Source organism: Rattus norvegicus, chromosome 18 (genome assembly GCF_021556685.1).
Source record: "Rattus norvegicus strain SHRSP/BbbUtx chromosome 18, alternate assembly SHRSP_T2T, whole genome shotgun sequence".
Classification (NCBI taxonomy): Eukaryota; Metazoa; Chordata; class Mammalia; order Rodentia; family Muridae; genus Rattus; species Rattus norvegicus.
The window spans coordinates 3,174,396-3,196,923 of NC_141551.1; the positions used below are offsets into that span (position 1 = coordinate 3,174,396).

The window sequence follows — 22,528 nt, forward strand, 5'->3', positions numbered from 1 at the left end:
CATAAACCTAAACCATTTTCATAGGAAACTAGGCTTTTGGGGGCAGGGCATAATTGCAACTGCATTAAAGAGATGGACAGTGTGGAGGCTCTAACATGACAGGGTGTTTATACTTCAAGTGTAGGATTGCTTGCTTGCTTGTTTTGGTACAGCTGTTTATTGTCCTACACATTCTCCCATGTTTCATCAGCATTACAGAGAAGCATTTACATAAGCATTATATATATATATATATATATATATATATACATGCATACCTACATATCGTACATACGACTTTAGTACTACAGAATCAACAGTTTTGACTCATAGTACTAGTGCCTATTAAGAACTCTCTAGGGCTGGAGAGATGGCTCAGTGGTTAAGAGCACCCGACTGCTCTTCCAGAGGTCCTGAGTTCAAATCCCAGCAACCACATGGTGACTCACAACCACTTGTAATGAGATCTGATGCCCTCTTCTGGTGTGTCTGAAGACAGCTACAATGTACTTATATATAATAAATAAATAAATCTTAAAAAAAAAACTCCCTAAGTAGTTATCATATATTATTTTATTATTTTATTTATAACTACTTAAACTCAGTGACATTCACAACAATTAATTTATATATTTTGAAATAATTAAATATTAGGCAAAGAGCAGATAAAGTATAGCTGATTTTATAAATATAGTTTTTAGTTTAGAATAGAAATAATTTATTGTATAGTTAGAGAGATAGGATTGTTTTTGGTAAAACCAAATTACTTGATCATTAGATGAAGCTCTGCTTCTGTGGGTTTTATCTAATAAGGAACTAAAACAAGAATTCATAGCATGGGTTATTGTTTATACATCATAAATTGAACTAACTCTTGCCTCCTTTATGAACTTTTAAACTTGTTTAGTGTAATGTAACAGCATGTAGTTGCCCGGATTTTCTCCAAAATTCATAGAATGAATAGGTGTGTGATTAATTAACATCCTCTAGTGCTTTTGAGTCTTTTGAGCACTGTTTCCTCAGTAGGTTCCTGGGTTGCCGGTGTTGTGATCCCAAACACTTTGTTGCACAGACTGCCTGTTCATACAGGAGCTCCATTGTTGTACAGCCTCATTCCTTCCGATGGGTGTGGAGCAGGATTAAAGCACACTTTATAGGGGTTCTAATTGTACATTCCTAATTGGCTTGATGAATAGCAAATGCTAAAATTTAAACACACGCATACACACATACAAGCCTGTTTCAGACTGACGTACGTGACAGAACAGATGCCTCACAGGTGTTGAATGCTTGTAAGATAAAAGAGTAGTCTTTCCACATTTCTCAAGAATCCTCTTTTGAAGTTCATATGGATTTTCCACTTCATTGTTTCTTTTCTAAAAAAATAAAGAATCTTTATTTCATGGCCAGAATCCATTTCATCATTGGCTACTTTTCACTTGCAGAAGCAGACCTGAGTTTTAGACGTTAGCCAAAATTAAAAACAAGAAAATCTGTCATCAATTAAAAATTCCCCACAATTGGGAAGAAGAGACAGAAATTGCTGACTGTAGTCTTCATTCTAATGGGGGTCATAGTTCTTGTTCTGCAGGAGGGCTGCTTTGCTGAGGGCTTCCAAGGTCTCTTGAGTTTGTCACCCTTACCCAACGACAAGGAAGCTCTCTTCAGCTCAGCAACTTGGCAGCTGGGAAGGCTTTTTTTAACCAAAGCATTTTTTAACCAGTTTACTCTTGCCAATTATAGCACAGTCTTTCCTTTTTATTATCTCACAAATATTTTAAAAGTAAATCACTTTTTCTTATTATTGCCTTTTATTTCAGGCTAATCATGGACTCACATGTAATTATAACAGAGAATGCAAAGGCATCTCATGTACTCTTTCCACAGGTTTTCCTACTGGCAGTGCATTGACTGTTTTTTTGTTTGTTTGTTTGTTTGCTTGTTTTTGAGCTAAGAGCTCACTCTGTACCCCAGCTTGGCCTTAAACTCATGGCAAACCTCTTGCCTAACCTCCTAAGGATGAGATTATGAGTGTGAACCACCATACCTGGCTATACTTTATCTTAGACACATATGTTATCACAACCAAGACATTTGTATTGTTATAATTTACTACTTTTATTCAGATCACGTCCATTCTGTATGCATACTTATGTGTGTGTGAAACTTAGACTTGTGTGTTTGGTTCTGTACAATTTGGTAATATATACATTGTGTCTACTTCTCAAGATTCCATGCCACTTATCTAGATCTGTAGCCTCCTTTCTCCCATTCTTCTCCAATCTCTTGCCATTAGTAATCTTTTCTTTATCTAATTTTATTTCAAGAATGTTAAGTAAATAGAGTCATACAAAAAGAACCCCTTTGAATTTGGCAAATTTTACTCAACACAGTCCCCTTTAAGATCTATCCAAATTTTGCTTGTTAATAGTTAATTGTTTAAGATTTTCTTGTTTGAAGCCAACCTGGCCTACATAGTTGTGTTTGAGGTCAATCTGAGCAACTTAAGCTACTTTGTCTTAAAATTTTTTAAGTATATGTTATTTTATGTATTTTATGATTGTTTTTGCATTAATGTACCTATGCCTGGTCCCCATAGAAGACAGAAGAGCATATCAGATCCCTTAAGACTGGAGTTACAGGCAATTATAAGCAGCCATGTGGGTGCTAGGAATTGAACCTGGTTCTCAGGAAGAGCAGCCAGTGCTCTTAAACACCAGCCATCTCTTCAGACCCATTTTTTTTAAAGATTTATTTTATGTGCATGAGTATTTTGCCTGCATGTATGCATATGTGTCATGTGCATGCCTGATGTCCATGAAGATCAAAAGAGAACATCAAATTCCTTGGAACTGGGGTTGTAGTGGTTGTGAGCCACCATGTCGATACTGGGACTCAAACCCTGTTCCTCTGAAGAACAGTCAGTATTCTTAACTGCCTTAACCATTTCTCCAATCTGGGAGATCCAACTTTTAAAAAAACAAAGGAAATGAAACTCTTAGAGAATGTTAACAATTTCTAGGCAATTTATTTTTAAATTAATTTTAATAGTTGTAGTTGAAAAAATTACAGAATGTTATAATATGAACTTAATTAGGAATCAAAGTCCTTTTATTCTCCTTATATTAATCAGATTTGCAGAGGATGAAAAGAAAAGCTATATTCAACTAGAAAACTTCAACTAATTTGACACTATTTTTTTTAAGATAGCTCAATTATGTATCCCAGGATGATCTCAAATTTGCGAGCATCCCTCTTTAGCCTTCTAAGTGCTGATATTACAGGCATGTGCCACAGGGTCCAGTTCAGTGTGTGTTTCAAGAGTTTTTTGAATATTGTAAAGATTGTTTAATATACTTAAGATAGTTTGGTTTATTAAACAGATTATTATTCCAGACTATTATTATATATATTTTATGTAGACATCTCTACTTTATTGCTTAACATTGAATTTTTTATTATGTGTTTCTACATAGGTTAAAACCCAAGAAATCAGATACTAATGAGAACAACTTTTGATATATTGCTAAGTTGTTTTCCAAAGACTATACTAGTTTCTTATATCTTCAGGAAAGTATGGTTTTATAGTTTTATAACCCCTTCATTTTTGTAATTAGTAATTAACTATTTGGTTTGCATTTATATTTAGTTGCTAGTAGTGTTGTAGGCCGTGTGTGTTGTTTTAGCAAGTGTTTCATGCTCATTTACTGGTTATTTTTCTATTAGTTACTACCATGAAAATTAGAAATGCCCTATTACTTTTATCCATATTTTCCCTTGCCATTTTTAATCAGACTTAATTAAAATTGGAAAGTACATATGTCTAGAGTTAAAAATTCTAGTGTCCTTTCTTAAGTACTTTTCTATAAGCAACTTTGCTTCTAATCCAGAACTTCCTGCCACAATCTAGCTTAATCCCCAGAGACTTGAGCCTACATAGGCACTATTACTGTTAGCAAATATGTAGGCTATGTCAGAACACAGACCCAAGTTTATAGTGAACTGATAATTATATGTTTGCTCTCACTATTAGAAAGGAAATAACTCACTTTTAATCTACTTGGCTGTCATATAATAGACTAAAAGCAATAATGTTGCAGATTTATTTTCCTAGCCTGAGGGTACAAGTAAGGGGAATACACTGTACATCAAATGGGACTGGGTTCAGTATTCAGAAGCTAGTCTAAATTGGCTTAATAGTGTAGCATTTGCCTCATAAAGGAACTTAAAACTGCTTTAGAATTGGTACAATGTGTAACAAAATACTGTGCTTTTTTTCTTTTGTTACTTTGCAGGTTTACAAATCAAAGTAACCAAACTGAAAAAGGAAAGAATTTTGTAAGTATCAGTATGTAATGCCAATGTCTTATTTATTAATTAATTGATACTAATAGCCAGTCTCATTTAAAAAAAGCAAAAAACAAAGAAAAGCCTTATGTCTTACTTAAAAATAAATTAGCTTTGAGCTAATTAATTGTGAAAGTGGGTGTGTTACTCTTGTTTATTTTAAACTATGTCACCTTGACTGACTTTGAAATCTATGTAGACTCTGCTGGACTTGAATTCTGAGTGCTAGTAGGATTAAATGGTGGCTCATAACTGTCAACTCCAGTCTTGGGATCTGAGGCTTTCTTTGCCTCAGAACACCAGGCACACGGGTGGTGAACAGACATATATGTAGGCAGAATCCTCAAACACGTGAAATAAGTAAGTAAATACATAGTTTTAAGGAACCTATGTCTTTGGAGAAATAGTGATAGCCATGTGAGGTTTATAGCATTCAAGATGAGCTATAATGGTTTGTGGTGCCAGAAAAAGAAAGTCATAGTGAGAATGGCGGTATGCTAACCGTTACTCAATGATCGATCCTGCAGCTCAGCGGTAGACTGCTTGCTTGGCATGAGCAGAGCCCTGCATTGATTCTTCGTACCAAATGAAAACCAAGCATGTCAGACATGTCTGTAGTACCAGCACTCGGGAGGGCGAGAAGAGAGGTGGTAATCCCTGGTCAGACATGTCTGTAGCACCAGCACTTAGGAGGGCGAGAAGAGAGGTGGTAATCCTTGGCTCCACAGTAGGAGCCATGTAACCTGGGCTCCATGAGACCTTGTCACAAACAGTAAAAACAAAGAAAGTGAAAAACCTCACAGTAGTTAAGTGTAAGACAACTGGAAATAGTGATCAGTTACAGACCTCTAAAACAAAGTGATGACTCTTGATTAGCGGGATTTCAGTAAGTGTAGAAAGAATTGTAGACACAGAAAAATCATTGTATAGCAAGCTTTACAGCAATTGTTAAAGGCAACAACCATCCATTAAACCTAAAATAAGTACGATAAGTAGGAGAAGAATCGGTGCTTGTGGGGAGAGAGAGACGTCTCAGCGGTGAAGAGCACTGCCTGCTCTCCATAGAACAGGGTCAGTTCCAGCACCCATGTGCCTGTTAACAATAGCCTGCAACTCTAGTTCCAAGGGACCTGGCGCTCTCTTCTGACCTCTTCAGGGATCAGGCATACACATAACATACTTACATGCAAAACAGTCTTTATCTATAAAATATGTGAAGTTTGAAAAGAAATCATATTCATACATTTTACAAATTCCTCAAAGTGTCTCTTTACATGATACTAGCTACAAAGGCAGGGGTGTCATTGCAACCGAGAAACCCAGCAGACTTCACAAGTCAAGATCAAGTTAACATCACTAATAAGGAGATGTGTCTGCCTAACGTATTTCTTGATGTGGCCTATTAAGAATAGCACCGTGTTGCTTTTCTCATATTCTTAGCAAAACTGTTTTATGAAACATAATCAACAAAATAACTATGCAGTGTTTGCAGTGATGTGACAGAGATGTTTCCAGGTTGAAGGAAACATGAAAGAGAAGTCATAGTAAAGGAACAGCTGGCAAAATTTAATCAGGCTTTCTTAATTAGTTTCCATTTAACATTGTCGTTATTGGTGTTAATTTTTTATGTTGATGCTTTACTTGTTCGTAAGTCTGAAATTGTTTCCAAAATGAAATATTAGAAAATATCAACTTCTTTCCTCCAAACTACTAAACAGTGACAAAATGAAGATTAATCTTAGCAAGAAGTAAGCTGGCACAGTGGCCGTCGAATGGGGAGCTGAAGATGTTGCCACAGTCTGACTGCCACCTCGCAAAGGAGCCAGGAGAAAGTCATTACTAGTGCAGCTCCTGGAGCGTAATGTTCCTTACAGGACACAAATGTTATGTTTCATAAACTGACCCCCTGCTCTCCCAAAGCCTGATGGTGGTGGCACACACCTTTAATTCCAGCACTTGGGAAACAGAGGCAGGAGGATCTCTGAGTTGGAGGCCAGCCTAGATTGCAGAGTGAGTTCTAAGACAGCCAGAGCTCCTCAGAGAAACCCTGTCTTGACCCCTCCCCTTCCCCCTCAAAAAAGAAGTTTGCAAACTGTCCAGCCTTTTAATGGCCTTTAATACTAATGGTATTGCCTTATATTTATGAATCATGTGTGTGTATTATGTGAATATAATGAATTGTATTTGTGACCTCAGAAAAATTTTATGTTTAAGTTCTCCCTATGGTGTACATTATTCCAAAGCTAGTACATTTTATTGGATGAGACAAAAAATAGGATTATTTTATTAATATGTAAAATTTATTTTCCTATCCACTTGAAATATAATGGGAATATGTTTTACTTAGGAATAAACTTTTCTTTGCTGCTAAATTTTTTTGAGCTGATTGCATTTTAAAATTCTGAACTGCACTTGAATGCTGTAATTTTCAGCTTTATTTTTTGTCTGTTTTAATGTCCTTTATAAATGTTGTCACTGTTACTTCTTTGTTTGTCTTTTTTTTTTTTTTTTTTTTTTTCTTTTTTCAAACAGGGTTTCTCTGTGGAGCCCTGGCTGTCCTGGAACTCACTTTGTAAACTAGGTTCATCTGAAACTCACAGAAATCCTCCTGTCTCTGTCTTCCAAATACTGGGATTAAAGGAATGCACCACCACGGCCCAGCTTACTTTTTCTTCTTAAAAAGGAGTTTTATTTTTGTTGTCTTTATTTGTATGTGTATGGTTGTTTGCCTGCATATATCGCGGTGCACCATGTGTGTGCCTGATGCATGTGGAGGCCAGAAAAGGTCTTTGATCTTGGAACTGCAGTTCCAGATGGTTGTGCTAGGATTCAAACCTGAGTCCTCTAGGAGAGCAGTGTTCTCCAGCACCAGTGGTTGGCTTTTCCTAATTGGGTCAATGTTTCAGAATTGATTAATAAAAACAGGATGAAATCTTTTATATGGTTCCTTGGGTCAGTGAGTGTTACAGTTACTAATGTCGTAAATCCTGAAATACAGCCACTAATTCAGATGCCATCCTTAAAGTGAAAGTGAAGATCATTTTTAAGAAGTACTAAAACTCAGAAATTACTGTGCTTACCATTTGATTATACATTTTAAATTACTTTCACTACATGTTTTTGAAGGACTGTAGTTTTATTAAGATGGATCTTTCCTGTCAACCTATTGATTGTACTTTCTGAAATATTACAATTTTTTAAAACATTTATTTATTTATTATATACACTCTTCTGCCTGCATAACAGAAGAGGATGCCAGATCCTATTACACATGGTTATGAGCCACCATGTAGTTGCTGGGACTTTTTGTTTTTTAGGTCAAATTTAGGAGTTATAATATCAGAACTGTCTTTATAATTTTCTGTAAATTTTCCTAACTTTAGAGATGCACAGAGACTAGAAGAATTCTTCACCAAAAATCAACAGCTGAGAGACCAGCAAAAAGTTCTTCAGGAAACCATTAAAATTTTAGAAGATAGGTAAGTTTGATACTTGAATGAGAAAGTATTTCCTCCTCAGTGGAGTCCATTGGGTTTACTTTTAATCATTTCTGGGGTTGGGAGTGATTTTTCTCCCGTAGCCTTGTGCCATCGTTGAGTAAGTTCTTTATAGACTGACAATATACTCCCAGGTTTTATATGTGGTTTCCGACCATGTTTAGCAGTCATAGCTTAGCCTATAAATGTTGTTTTTAATGTTAGATATAAGGGGAGCTGCAAGGTGGAATGTCCTAATCCAGAGCTTATATTTCCTTTAATTTCTAAGTATATGGAAACTAATAAATTGTATTTTTGCTATCTTTTCTTACTCTGATTTCTTTTCTTTTATAGTTTTTCACTTCCCTTCAATATAGGAATTTTTCTCTGTATATTCCTGAGATAACACAGTCAGCCCTTGTACATAGACCTTTTTCCCCCACTCAGATGAGATCTATAACCAAGAATTAAAAATACTTTTAGAATTAAGTACGTTTTATTTTCAAATGTGTTACCTACCAAAAGGCTAACTGATTTGAACTAGGATTTTTTTTTCTTTAGTGGTGAGATAATTTCTTGTTTTACTTATTTTGTGTGCACGTGTTGTATGCCTGGATGTACATGGGGAGGTCGGAGAACACTGTGGGGTTCCAGGAATGTTATCATACTTGACAGAAAGAGCCTTTACCTGCTATATGATCGTAAAATAGTCTAGTATTCTGCATATTCACAAACTGAAGGTGAATGCCATCTATATGGTGGCTTTGAGAATATCAGTTTACTTGAACATGCAGTATTTTGTAAAAAATTTTGTGGAAAAGATCTACGTGCTTTCGGATCACATATATATTCTAACTTTCCACTGTATCTTTAACTAAGATTTAATAACAAATATTTCTGTCCTTGTTTTATCCTATGTATTGCTCTAGGGACTTGGAGGATTATTCTCCTTAGTATTTTATGGACCTTATATTTAATTGTCAAATTCTGGAAATACTCAAATAACTAGCAATAAGAAGATTTCATATATGAAGTGCTATGAAGAAAATGTAGTTAAATGATATATTTGAGTGACTATAGAAAGGTTGCTTATAGATGGTCAAAGGGTGACCTTTCTGAGGCAGTGCTATTGAGATAAAACCTGAATAAAAGGGATGTGAGGAGATAGTTAGCTGAGAAAGCAAGAGACTAAAGGAGATAGGATATAAAATTTTAAGGTAGGCCAGGCATGATGGCACATGCCCTCAATTCCAGCACTTGGGAGGCAAAGGCAGGTAGATCTCTGAATTTGAAGTCAGCATAGACTGTACAGTGAGTTCCAGGCCAATCAGAGCTACGTATTGAGACCTTGTCCCAAAACAAAACTTAGTTTAAGGTAGAAATAAATTTCAAGTATTCAAACATAAAATCTCCCATAGTTCTGATTTACAGAACAAACGTGGTGAGGGAAGGGAGATAAGACTGCAGATCTTCAGTACGTTGTGTGTGGACATGGGCAACAAGTTTAGATTCTCATTGTGATGGAAGCCATTGGAGAGTTAGCAAGGGAGTGACAAGGGGTGGGTGACTGGGAGCCAGTAGCATCCACGTGGAGATGCCAAGTAGAATACCGTGTGTATTTTCTGAGCTGAGCTCCATAGGTCTCAGAGGACCAAAAAAAAAAAAAAAAAAAAAAAAGAGGAAAAGCAGGCTATTTAAGTAAAGGAAAGTTAGACCTATAGGGCATGCTGTGAAGAATAATTTCCTTGAAGGAGCAGTTTGAAAATTAAATGAGATAATAAAACCAATTTATAGCAAGTTGAGTAAGGTTTCTGTACTATATCAGTTGGTGACTGTAAGTCTAACCTTCGGCACTCTAGTACACTATATAGTGCACCCAGATTTAAGCCGTCTCCAGCCGCGCTGTCAGAGCTAGAAAGTCCTCTATCCCTCAGTTCCCCAGCCCAGCAATGAAAAAGAAGTCCTGAATTGCTCTTCTGTTAGTATGAACAGAGCACTCCATCGTGGTTATGTGCTGGAGGACTTGGGAAGAATGCTGAGCACAGGCTCTGCCTTCTTCCTCTTCCTCCTCTTTCTTCTTTACATTTCCCCTCCCCTCCTTTCCTCCTCCCACCCCACTTTCCTTTCCTTCCGTCCTCCATGCCACTTCCCATAACTAATGTTTTTTCTTTTTCTGTAACAAAGGAAATAATGGCAAGAGCTTATCTCTCCCCTCTCGTGATTCCTATATAAAAACTTAGGGCTTGCATTAGTAAGTGTATCTGCTGCCCTGGATTCTCTGAGAGGCACACGTCAGAGTGGGTTTGGGAAGTAAAGAAATGGAGTGGGAGCCTGGGTGGATGAAGCGTGAGCTGCAGGAGTGGAGAAGAGCTGTCAGATGTCCACGGGTAACGAACGGTAAGGAAGGCAGGGCCTAGTGTGCTTTGCTTAGTGGGCTAACGTTATCGAGCCACCGTATCTGTTCTGTTCACACTTGGAATCTTACCTTCTGCCGTCTTACATGTTCACCTGTGGGACCAGGTAAAGGATCTCAGCTTATACAAGATGGGGCCAGTGATTTTACTCCTCATGGTAAGAGATAAATAATTTAATGGCCGCCATGCTCCAAAGCTGATAGTATTAGCTACAAGTGCTACCTCACATCTATAATGAGGCTGAGGCAGGAGAATTACCATATGTGGGAGGCCAATTTGTGCCATATGATGAGTGAGTTTCAGCCCTACTTGGGCTACAGTGTAAGTTGTTGCAAAAAAAAAAAAAAAAAAAAGAGCCTTGATTATATGGATTTGCCATATCTTTCCTGTGTAGTTAGTCATTAGCTAGTTATTTAGGACCCAAAGTGTAGAAATAAATTTCAAGATGTTTTTTGTTTGTTTTGTTTTGCTTGAACTGACTTCATACAATTGATTTTCAATTTCTTCCCTTGAAGATCCACCTTTTCCAGAGTCTACAAAAGTGTTTCACTATGTAGTTTATTTGGTCTTCCAGTTTAGTTAGCTTCTGTATCGTGCACATTCATGTATGTATGTATGTATGTATGTATGTATGTATGTATGTGTGTGTGTGTATGTTTGTATGTATGTATGTTTGTTTGTATATATTTGGGGGTGGTTTTGAAACAGGGTCTCACTATGTAGCTCTGGCTGTCTTGGTGTATGTAGACCATGCTGGCCTTGAACTCACATCAGTCTGCCCACCTCTGCCTCCCAAAGGCTGTACTAGAAGTGTGCACCGCTTCACCAGCTTGGACTTCTTTGTTGTTTTTAAATGTTAAATGTTATTTAATGTATATAAGTACACTCTCCAGCCCTTGTACTTCTTTCTTACGTGAGTTTTCTATCCTACATTCTTTCTGAGAAGTGTCAGTATATCTATTTCCCATGGAAATGTTTTCTAAATTATTTTCCTTACACAATTAAGATGACTAGTTTTAATTATGTCATTTCTTTAAAACTAGATTACTTTCTTGTGACCTGACCAGCAGTCATCTGTAATGGGATCCGATGCCCTCTTCTGGTGTGTCTGAAAACAGTGACAGTTTACTCACATGTATTAAATAAATAAATAAATCTTTAAAAAACAAACAAAAAAGAATGGTTCATAGAGTAAGGTTTTAATTTTTCTTTTTTACTTTATGTTTTCATTTATGTGCACATGTATATCTGTGTGTGTGTATGTGTGTGTGCACATGTATAAGGGTACCTGTGAAGTCCAGAAAGGATGTCAGATCACCTGGAGAGGGAAACAGGCAGATGTGAGATGTCTGGTCTGGCTGCTGGGAACCACACCCATCTTTCCAGCTTCCTAGAACGAGCTTGAAGCTATAAAATCTGATACTTTGTTGAGAATGTTAAAAAATAACATCTATTTTGTGAAAATGTGTTTTCTTTTTCCTCTTTAGACAAGGTCTCATATATTACAGGCTGGGCTGTAGAGCTAAGGATGGCTTTGAATCTGAGTCTCCCATCCCTGCCTCCCTCCCAGGTGCTGAGTTACAGTGTGCGGTGCCACTGCACCCAGTCTCTGTGGTGCTGGGCGCTGGCCCAGGTTCTGCAGTGAGTATCCTACCAACTGTGCTACTTCCAGCCCAGCTTTATCAAAAATTCCAGGCATTCGTTTCGATGCTTGCTGCATCTTCTTAAAAGGAGGGATTTTCCTTCTTTTTAAAAATTACATGAAGCAGTTCATTAGTGCAGTGCCTTCCATACCGACCCCTGTTCAGTGGCACCTGCATTACTGCTCATATTGTGGAGACTACCATAGTGGGAAGCACATAGGCTGTGAGCACCATGTTAAACCTATGATGCTGTCTTCCCTGTAGTGCATTTCACTTTCATAACCTCTCTGAATGCTCCAGCAGAGCCTGCGGGAGTGAAATCAAGCATCAGTACCCACGTTTAACTTTTATGAGTTTTTCTTCATTGGTACAAGGGATGCTTTCTTGCTAGGACCACAGATGCAAGTGAGCACAAGGGCAGCTTGAAAGGGAGCCCTTGATTCTCATTTCTTAATGCTTATGTAAAACAAATGGTGTTTGCTTTTTAGGAACTGCCCCGTACATAAAGCAAATGAGATGGTGAGGAGTTGTAATTTTTAAAGCACTAGCCATCTGGGCTACAGAAGCCAAGTCCTGCTGCTCCTGTTTTTAAACACCCAAAGCCCCCACTGCATCCACCATTCCTTCTCCTTAGTGCCGCAGCCTCCCTTCTCTCCTCTCCACCTCTTATCCTAAAGGTGGGCTTGGACTCAGTCCTTTTAACCAGTATTGGAGGTGATTTACAGAAGTTGCACCACTGAAGAAATTAGGAGAAAATAAATGAGCCTAGAAATTGGTGGAGTAAAAGCTTCCTTTAGAATAATTCAGAACATAATAAAAATTGACAAATGAGAGCGCATGAAATGAGAAAGTTTCTACACAGCAGAAGGAATAATGAATGAAGAGACAGCCTGCAGGAGAGAAAATATTTGCCAGCTATTCATCTGACGTTGGATTAATCTCCATAATATATGGGGTACTCAAATGCCAGGAGAGCAGAAAATCAATTAACAGGCAAGAAAATTGAATGGATGGTTTTGAAAGATATAAAATAGCTAATACAGAAGTGGAAGGAAAAAAAGTATTCAACATGTTTTATCCATCAAGGAAATGCAAACCAGAGCTACATTGAGATTTTATTTAAAATCCAGCCAGAATGGTTATCATCAAGAAAACGTCAAATCTAGCAAGGATTTTGAAGGCAAAGAACCTTTTAACACTGTTCAATGAGAAGGGAATTAATCTAGTCCAAATGAAGGCCAGCATGGAGGTTCCTTGAAAGTGGAGAATGGGACTGCCACATAACCAGTCATGCTTTTCCTGGGTGTGTGCAGAATATTCAGGAGATATACCTACACCTCCACACCTACCGTGAGACTATTTACAATAGCCAGGTTAGGTCTTGGAAATAGCTTGGCTAAAGCTTCCCTTCACATGCTAGAGTGAGTTCAGGATCCTCAGAGCAGGCCAGCTAGGGACATTAGCCATAACGTTGTGATCTGGATTGGTTGAGAGGCCCTACCTCAATAAAGATGGGAGAGCTATTGAGATGGTCCCTGACATCTGACTGAGGACTCATGTGCACCTGCACCCCACACCTGACAGTGCACACATACAAACATACGAGCACACTTCCCACAGGAAACAGGGAAAAGGCAATTTTAAAAAGCCAAGTTATGGGATTAACTTATGTACCCTTTAACAAATTCTTTGTTAAAAAACAAATATACACAGTGGATTTTTACTCAGCCAAAAGAATGAAATTATATCTTTGCAAGAGAATACATGGAATTGTAGAACATCATGTAAAGTGAAATAGCTATACTTAGAAAAACAACTACATGTTTTCGTTTGTGGAATCCTTTTTCCAATGGAGAGCAGACACTTTTCGGACAGGAGAAAAGAAACAATAGGAGATGAAATCAAGAGTATGAATGTTATCATGTTACAGTATATATAGAAAGTGTCATAATGAAATTCATTGTGCCCAGTGCCAATAAAATATTCTAATTTTAAGGCCATGCTTGGTGGTTCATTACCATTAATCCAAGAACTCAGGAAGCAAAGGCAGGCAGGCAGCTCTCTGTGAATTGACTACATATAAGATATTGTCTCAAAAAAAGTTCATAATTTCATAAACTATAAACAAGCTATAGTGCCTTTATGTTTTCCTATTACACATATAGAATTTTAGGAATCCATAATTTTTCACTAAATCTAACAGCTATTGTAGTAGAAAAGCAAATAGAATACATTAAAAGGTGTTTCATTATTGTGAATACATGATTTGTGTGTATATGTGGTGGGTTCACCACTAGAGATCAAAAGACAACTTTCAAGAGTCAGTTCTGTCCTACCATAAATTCTGGAGGTCCAATTCAGGTCATCGTGTAGGCAGAGCAAGGACTTTTTACCTGCTGTGCTGTCTTGCCAGCCCTAGAATTTACTTTTAGAAATACCATTGAGACTGGGGACTGGGTTGACAGTAGATAAACACATTTGCTCTTGTAAGCATGAAGATCTGAGTTTGAATCCCCACTATGTACTCAAAAGTCATGTATAGTGCTCATTGCTGTAACCCCAGCTCATTGTTGGAGGTGGATCCTGAGAAATCTGTCACCAACCAACTTAGCCAAAATGGAGAGCTTCAGTATAGTGACCTTGTTTCAGGACTCAACTCACTATCCTCCCCACCACTGACGAACTAGAAGATTTATGATTTTACAACTGTTCTCTAACTTCAGAACCTAGATTGTCTTTATGCTTTTCTGTATTTCTACTGTCAAAATGTGACCCAGATTACTTTTCTGTATACTATTGTATCACCTGCCTTTCTCTAGTAGACTATGAGTTATGCAAAAGAAATGATATATTGGTTACTGAATACACTATAGTAGTATTCATTGAAACCTTATTGAATAAAATTAATAAATTTAAATCATTGGGCAGGGGTAAAACAATTGAGCATGTTTGTTACTGTGGTGAAGATATCTCAGGGAAAGGGCACAGCATTTGAAACATGGTGGGCGAGGTAGATCAGCAGCAGCACCACCAATACCACAGAGGAGCCCCTCGAGCTTATCAGGCTCAGCTTGGATGAGTGAATTTATGTGAAAATGAGAAATAACCAAGAGCTTTGAGGCAGATTACATGCCTATGATCAACACTTAAATATGATCCTGGGAGATGTAGAAGAAGCTGATGACAATGGAGATTGATGAGGAGACGTATGAAGAGATAGATAAATCCACACAACGGAACATCCCCATGCTCTTTGTCCGGGGAGATGGTGTTGTTCTAGTCGCCCTCTATTGAGAGTTGGCTGTGACAAAAAAAATGGAGCCTGTGTAGGAAAGTGGAGACTGCCTCTTGAGATGTATAGGTCACCCCCAGAGAGAGAAGCTCACACACATCTGAGAGTCAGGAATGACCTGAGGATCCCTCTACCCTCAAAGAAGTTCATTTGCAAGTAACTCACACGCTGTCCAGTGAAATGCCCTGTTCCTTTCTCCAGCCAGTGTGACTGCCTTGCTCTTTTCAAGAGTTGGTTTGCCCATTGTTCTTGTAGTTACTTTCAGGATGTTTTTCTGTTTCCTTTTTAAAAAAAAAATTTCAATATATCAACTTAAATATAAGTATAAACTAAAATTTATAAACAATCAAGAGTTGACTCCTTTTCTTAAGAGTGGCAGTTGCTGAGAAAAACTAGCAATAATAGACAAACTAGAGGATATTGCTTTCTCTTACACTAAACAGTGACAGTTTATACTCCTTTCATGTTTTAAAGAGTTCCTTTAGCTTTTCTATTTTACTGTAGATCATACTCCATATTTTCACATCTGTGCTTTCTTCTCCTTCTCCTTCATGAGGCTGACTCACTGGTGTGTTACAAGAGGACACTAAGGTTTCACCTTGCTTTTACTCTTCCTGGAGTCAGTGGTGTCTACTCGCTGCTTCAGTTAACTTACCCTTAAAACATAAATGTTGTTACATTGTTACCAGATTGCACTCTGGAATTTTGTTGATAAATAGATTGTTTCTTTCATGCCCCTTTTCTTTTAGAGCATATGTTATGTGATGTTCTAGGTTCATCCCCTAGGCTTTTTTCTTTGCATTTTTATACGACTTTGGTGGCGGATTTCTCTCAAGTTGTTGGGTTTTGTTGTTATTGTTTGATTGGGATTTTTCCCTACTGATATTTTTAATTTCCAAGATCTCTTATAAATGTTTGTTATTTTGAGGAAAGGACTCATTGTGTAACTGGGCTGGCCTGGAACTGTAATGTAGATCAGGTTGTCTTAGAACTCACTCCTGCCTAACAAGGGCTATATATTCTATGTGTGTCATGATTTCAAAGCCCCGGGTACCTCAAGGACTATCTACAGAATATATTTCATCTAAGAGACCAATTGGCAAGAGACCAATTCTTTGTTTTTTTTATCTGTAAGCTATAACTCTATTAATGAATCCTCTTCATTCAAGTCAGTATTGTTGATAGGACCATAACTTTCAGATAAAATATCTAGGTTTTTGTTTATTAAATTATATAGCTTTTAGTTTTTCTTTTTTCACTTACCTTAAAATTATGGCATATACTACTGTGCTACAATTTCCATAGACATTTGAATGCTTACTCTGTAAAGTGTTGAGGTAAAGTTACCTAAAATGATTGATATATAGGATATTTCATTTTAACTACATTTCTGATTATGTAAGTGGTAAGGTTGGAGAAAGTTTGATATTGTGTGTCTGTGTGTGTGTGTGTGTGTGTGTGTGTGTAAAACTAAAAGAATTCTCATATCATTGCCTACAAGGTAACAAATAACATTTTAGAATATATTTTCTATCCCCTGCACATACTTTTATTATATATACACTTTTCTCTTCAGTACTTACAAGTTTACTAAAAGATACTCTATGATCTTTTTATGTAATAATATGTTGTCATTGTTTTCTCATAATACTGCTTTCTTTGAAAGAAATATAACTTTTTCTTCCTTTGTATTCACTGATCTGTCATATTTATAGAACAAAAACATTGTCAAACATTTAGATGTGTCTTGTGTTTTACTGAGCAAAACAGATGCAGAGCTACCTAAAATATCATGACTACTCTGTACTAGGTAGGACTTACTTTTTACTATAATGGTTAAAAATCAAATCTTTAGCTTTCTTTAGAAAAGTATCTTGGGGCTCATAAGATGTCCAGTGAGTAAAGCATTTGGGCTGGAATTTGGGTCCCCAGAACTCATATACATAGTCTTCCCATAATCCCAGAGCAAGCTGATTAGCCAAAAGTGAGCTCCAGGTTCAATGAGGGACTGTACCTCAATATGTAAGAGGGAGAGCAATTAAGGAAGGCCCCATTGTCGACCTTGGGCTTCCATATCACCTACCTGCATGCACATGTGTACCCACATGCACAAATATACAACACACATAAACATACCAATACACACCCAGCTCTCCCAAAATAGAGAACTCAGTTCAAAATAGTTCCCTCAGTTTTGGAGGCTAAGGGAAGGGGATTACAAGATCATGATCAAGGTCCACTTTTTAGGCTGTGCCATCACAGCCTTTAATTGTAGCACTTGGGAGTCTGAGGCAGGATGTTGATGAGTTCAAGATCAACCTGCTCTACATTGAGTGTTCAGACTAGCCAGGGCTACATGGTGAAACGCTGTCTCAAAATAAAAAGTACATACATTCATACATACGTACGTACGTACGTACATACATACATACATACTTAGAAAAATGTAAAGGTTCCAAGGAAGGGAAAAAAGAAAAAGAGATTTTGGATAATATTTAAAATGATAATATCACCCAGAACTGCAGTATTTAAGGAATGATGCTATAGCATGGTTTCAGTTTAGGTACGATTGTACTAAAGGGTTAATGTTAAGTAGTTTGTGGTCATTGTAGTTGCCAAGTCAAGTTTTTAGATCTTTAAAAATATAAAACTCTTTCAATATTGTTACGTAGTTTAGTCATCCATAATCCAAAATTTGTAGCTGAAGAGATGGCTTCACCATTAAGAGCACATAGTACTCTTTAAATTTTGTTTATGTATTTTTTAAATGTGGAGTGCTCTCCACATGTGAGAAGGGGATGTCAGATCCCTTTACAGAGGGTAGTGAGCCACCATGTGGCTGCTGACATTGAAGTAAGGACTTTGGAAGAGCAGTCAGCGCTCTTGCCTGCTAAGCCACCCCTCCAGCCTGAGAGAGAGCACAGGCTGCTGCTATCAGAGGACCTGAGTCTGACCCCAGCACCCATGTCACAGCAGCTCAAACTTCTTGCAGCTTTAACTCCAGGGAGATTTGGGATCTCACCTGCAGCGCCTGTACTCACATGCACACATGCACACATCTGTATACATAATTTAAAAATCTATCTTCCTGGGTGGTGGTGCCAGTGCATGCCTTTAATCCTAGCACTTGGGAGTTAGAAGCAGGTGGATCTTGGTGAATTTGAAGTCAGCCGGGTCTACAGAGTAAGTTCCAGGACAGCCTTGAAAATAAACCTGAATGAATGAAAGAATGGACGGATGAATACGTGAATGAATGAATAACCTGAAATCTTTTCCAAAATTCAGAATTCTCTGAAATCCCAGAACTTTTCACGTCCCCATTCCAAAAATTTTAGATTTAAGCATTTCAATTTTTAGACTTTAGGAAAAAAATTTTAGAGTTTTGGCTTGTTATCTGCAAATACTATGAACACCAAGAAACTAAAATCTGAAGTGATAGAGTCACAAGTATGTGAGAAGAAGGATGCTCACTCTATATCAGGAAATGTGCTTTGTTTTGTTTCTGTTCCCCAGGTTAAGAGCAGGACTGTGTGATCGCTGTGCAGTAACTGAAGAGCATATGCACAAAAAGCAGCAGGAGTTTGAAAACATCCGACAGCAGAACCTTAGGCTTATCACAGAGCTCAGTGAGTTCCCTGTCGAGGTCACCATGTGCTTGAAGCATGATGTCTGCTGATAACATTTGCTTTTTAAACTTTAGGTGTCTTTTATAGATTTAATCTTAGTAGAAAATTGGACACAAAGGTGTTAAATATTATTTACTTTATCCTTTAAATTTTTACCAAGTCTAAGATAATAAGCCTATTTCTGAGCACATCTTATTTGTGTCTTTTATCTTGATTGCAAGATCAGTGCTATTGTGCAAAATCAACTTGCTCTTAGGTAATGATTACTGTTTTTCATATTGTGCGAATTCTATGTAACTGATTAACTGATAATTTTATATAATGCTTGTAGACAAAAGAATATTAAAGAGTGTAGTCTAATTATTCATACTGAGAATAAGAAAAAATTCCACCTGGGTTATTTAGTCCAATTCTCAAATATTATATTAGATACTTACCTTGAAATAAATATAATTATAAAAATAGTATTTTCTAGTGTTCCCAAGGCTCTGGGTTCAGTGGCCAGCACTACAAATAATAACGCTGAAAATTAAAAACATACATATAAGCACATTTGTAAAATCAATCTTTCTTCTTTATCATAACTGTTAATGAATAATTTAAATATGTCCCACTGTAAGTGTACCTGTTGGAATCTGTCTTTACTACATCTTCCTGTCCTTATTTAATTTTTATAAAGCAGAAAAGTTAACTATAGGATGCAGTCTCCACTGGAGGCATCCCCAGGTTCCTGTCAGTGAGTTTGTATGTTACTATGGGTAAGCATTACTAAACTAAGAGAACGAGATCTCAGAAGATATCATAGCAAAATAGCCTCTTCCAATAAAAGTTAATCATATTCTAGAAGTTTGTTAAGTGAGTAGCACCTTATAAACCTGAGTAAACTACCTTCTGAGCAGAATCTGGAACTTAACAAAAAAAAAAGAAATATATGGGCATGAACCTAAAAAATAAATTGGGAAATGTAGTACATGTGGTAAATTTACACAGTGAAGTATCACTCAGCCATTAAAAACATAAAATCATGAAATCCACAAGGAAATAAATGGGACAACAAAATCATCCTGAATGAGGTGTTCCAGGCAGAAAAACAAATCCAGTGTATTCACTTGTATGTGTGTATTAGCTGTTAGATCCATAAGAGCTAAGCTACCATCCATAGACCCACAGGATTTAGATACACAGTAAGGGACGGATAGATCTCCCTGGGAAGCAGATAGTTATAGATGGATTGGGGGTGGGGCTAGAACAGGAGGATCAAGTGGAGAGGGGAAGGGAATAAAGGAAGAGGCAGCTAAAATTAAGGGCCATTTGAGGGATACTACGGAAACCTACTTTAGTAGAAGTTTCCTAAAATATAAATATATGAAGGTGATCCAAATGAAATAGTCAAATAATACAGCCCCAACTGGATATCTCGTTACCAAGTGAAGCTTCCACTGTCAGACTTTGGTTACATCTAATTAATTTGTTGATTAATGGACACCCCCAACAACCCAGGCTTTTTGTGAAGACAGTAGGTTGTTCTCCATAAATAGAAAGGCCCCATTCCTGAATACAGTACCTACACAACTCACTGAACATGGAGAAGTTTAGCATCTTTGGAACAGAACGGTATTCTGTACACTAACAAAGGAGAAATAGAAAAACCAACCCAGCCATAAACCTTTGGTGCCCTGCCTCATGCTATGCTGATGTAATGGTGGCACAAAGCTTGTGGGAGTGGCCAGCCAATAACTGACCTGACATAAGGTCCACTCCACCACGTGGAGCCCATACCCAGTACTGCTTGGGTGACCAAGAAACTGACAGCCTAGAGATCAAGGGTATAAAACCAGATACAACTTTTCTAAAAAAAAAAAAAAACAAAAACAAAAATAAACAAAATCTATAGCAGTAAAATGGCTCCTACTGGCAGTCTGCCATTCTCACAGATCGGCTGGCAACAGAAAAGGTCCTCCTGCAGCAGATGGATGGATGGAGAGGCCTACAACCTCTATGCAGAGTGAAAAACCTTGGAAGACTTAGCCCTAAGTGGTTTGTCTCCATCAGATCAGGGCTCAGAGCACCCCATGGAGGAGGGGCAGCAAGAGTATAGAACCAGAGGGGACGGAGGACACCAGGAAAACAGTGCCCTGTAAATCAACAGGATCCATGCACATAAGCGCTCACCGAGACCAAGGCCTGCCTGGGTGTGCAGGAAACAAGAGTTTAGGGCTGAAAGAAGTGACGCCCCTTCACCCCAGCCCTGGGAATCTCACTTAAAAGAACCAGACTTAAAGTATGGGCTGCTTAGACAGCCAACAGGAAGTGATTCACTGGCCCCTTTGGAGGCTCCTGTCTCACAGGGCTATGCCAGGGCTCTCCCCACCCCTGTATTTTTTTTAATGTTTTTTTCTTCCCTCTTTTCATCCTACAGATCCTTTGCATATATATTACGACTTCCAGTTTAGTTTTTGTGGGATTCTGAGGGTGAGATAAGTAGACCTCTGTTTCTTGTGCCTGCTCTTGCACTCCTTTCCTTCTGGTTTGTCCTAAAGAAGTCTGCTTATCCCACAGAAGGCTGTTTTCTAATGAGAGACAGAAAGGAGTTGATCAGGATGGGGGAGGGCTGTAGAGGATATGGGAGAAAGAGAGGGGAGAGAAACTGCTGTCAGGGTATATTATGTGGGGAAAAAATCTATTTTCAATTTTTAAAGAAAGGAAAATAATCTCATTTTACCTGAAGCCAGAGTTATCCCAACACATGTGAAGTCATTCTGCAGAATGACTTTTTTTTTTCATATGCACTAGCAATTTACAGAGGGGAGTCATGGGACAAATGTATAAAATTCAGCCTGAGCTGGACAGATAGCTCAGGGTTGTTTGCTGTACAAACAAGAGACTCTGAAATCATGTGCCCAGAATCCTCTCTATGGCACATGTCTGCAGCCTTAGTACTGGGGATGTGCATGGAGGGGACAGAGACTAAGCTATCTTACGCCCACTGGCGTTTATTCTCGTTCTGTTGCATGTTTCTGGGTTGGGGTGCTTCCCCATACGCTGGTTTAAGTTGGGAGGCCAGGTGTCCAGGCTCACATCCCAACACTGCCTTTCAAGGGGTTGAGACAGGAAGATTTCTGTGGTTGCTGAGCCTGCTCTGGCCTGTGTACTGAGTTCCAAATCAGCCTGAAGGACAGAGTGGTACCTTGTCTCAAAAACACAACAAAAAAGAAAAGAAAAGAAACCAAATCCTAATTTCTTGATAAACGTTGGCATTTGAAGAGCCTGACATAATGTTAATATGCTTTTTCCTCCATGCTACTCTGAAGTGAATGAAAAGAGCGCTCTTCAGGAAGAAAACAAAAAGCTTTCTGAGCAACTGCAACAGAAAATGGAGTAAGTATTTCCTCTTAACTGCACAGAAACTCTCCTACTTTTCCTGCTTTTATCGTACTTAGTTGTACAAGCTGAAAGTGTAGTCACAAGTTTCATTTTTTAAAACTATGCAGTGCATTACAGTCACATACAAAATAAGTCATGCAGTTTTGTCTTTTCTATTGTCTATTGTAAGCATCTTAAAATAAGTTAAGTTTTATAATCACATAAGCAGTTGAAAATTATTTAAATGCTTCATATTTACTTAAGATGTTTTGCTTCTTTTTCCAGTGTTCTAGAAGCTTTATAATAAATACTTCCTCTTGCAGAATTCTTTGGCATATGAACAACTTCCCTTCCCTCTTCTTTTTTCTTTCCCTCTCTGTAGAAATAA

The 22,528-nt window shown here is 37.8% G+C and overlaps 1 protein-coding gene and 1 pseudogene across 29 annotated transcripts in view; both read left to right on the forward strand.

The window, feature by feature from the left end:
• The window catches only part of Rbbp8 (RB binding protein 8, endonuclease), an 86,695-nt gene that overhangs the window by 30,493 nt on the left and 33,674 nt on the right, over positions 1-22,528 (forward strand). For all 29 annotated transcript variants that reach the window (XM_087592602.1, XM_087592607.1, XM_087592614.1 and 26 more), the window contains 4 exon segments: positions 4,275-4,317; positions 7,710-7,805; positions 18,665-18,777; positions 22,089-22,155. In XM_087592602.1, the coding sequence (XP_087448728.1) occupies positions 4,275-4,317; positions 7,710-7,805; positions 18,665-18,777; positions 22,089-22,155 (319 nt within the window).
• Positions 14,776-15,234, forward strand: LOC147999651 (U6 snRNA-associated Sm-like protein LSm3 pseudogene; annotated as a pseudogene).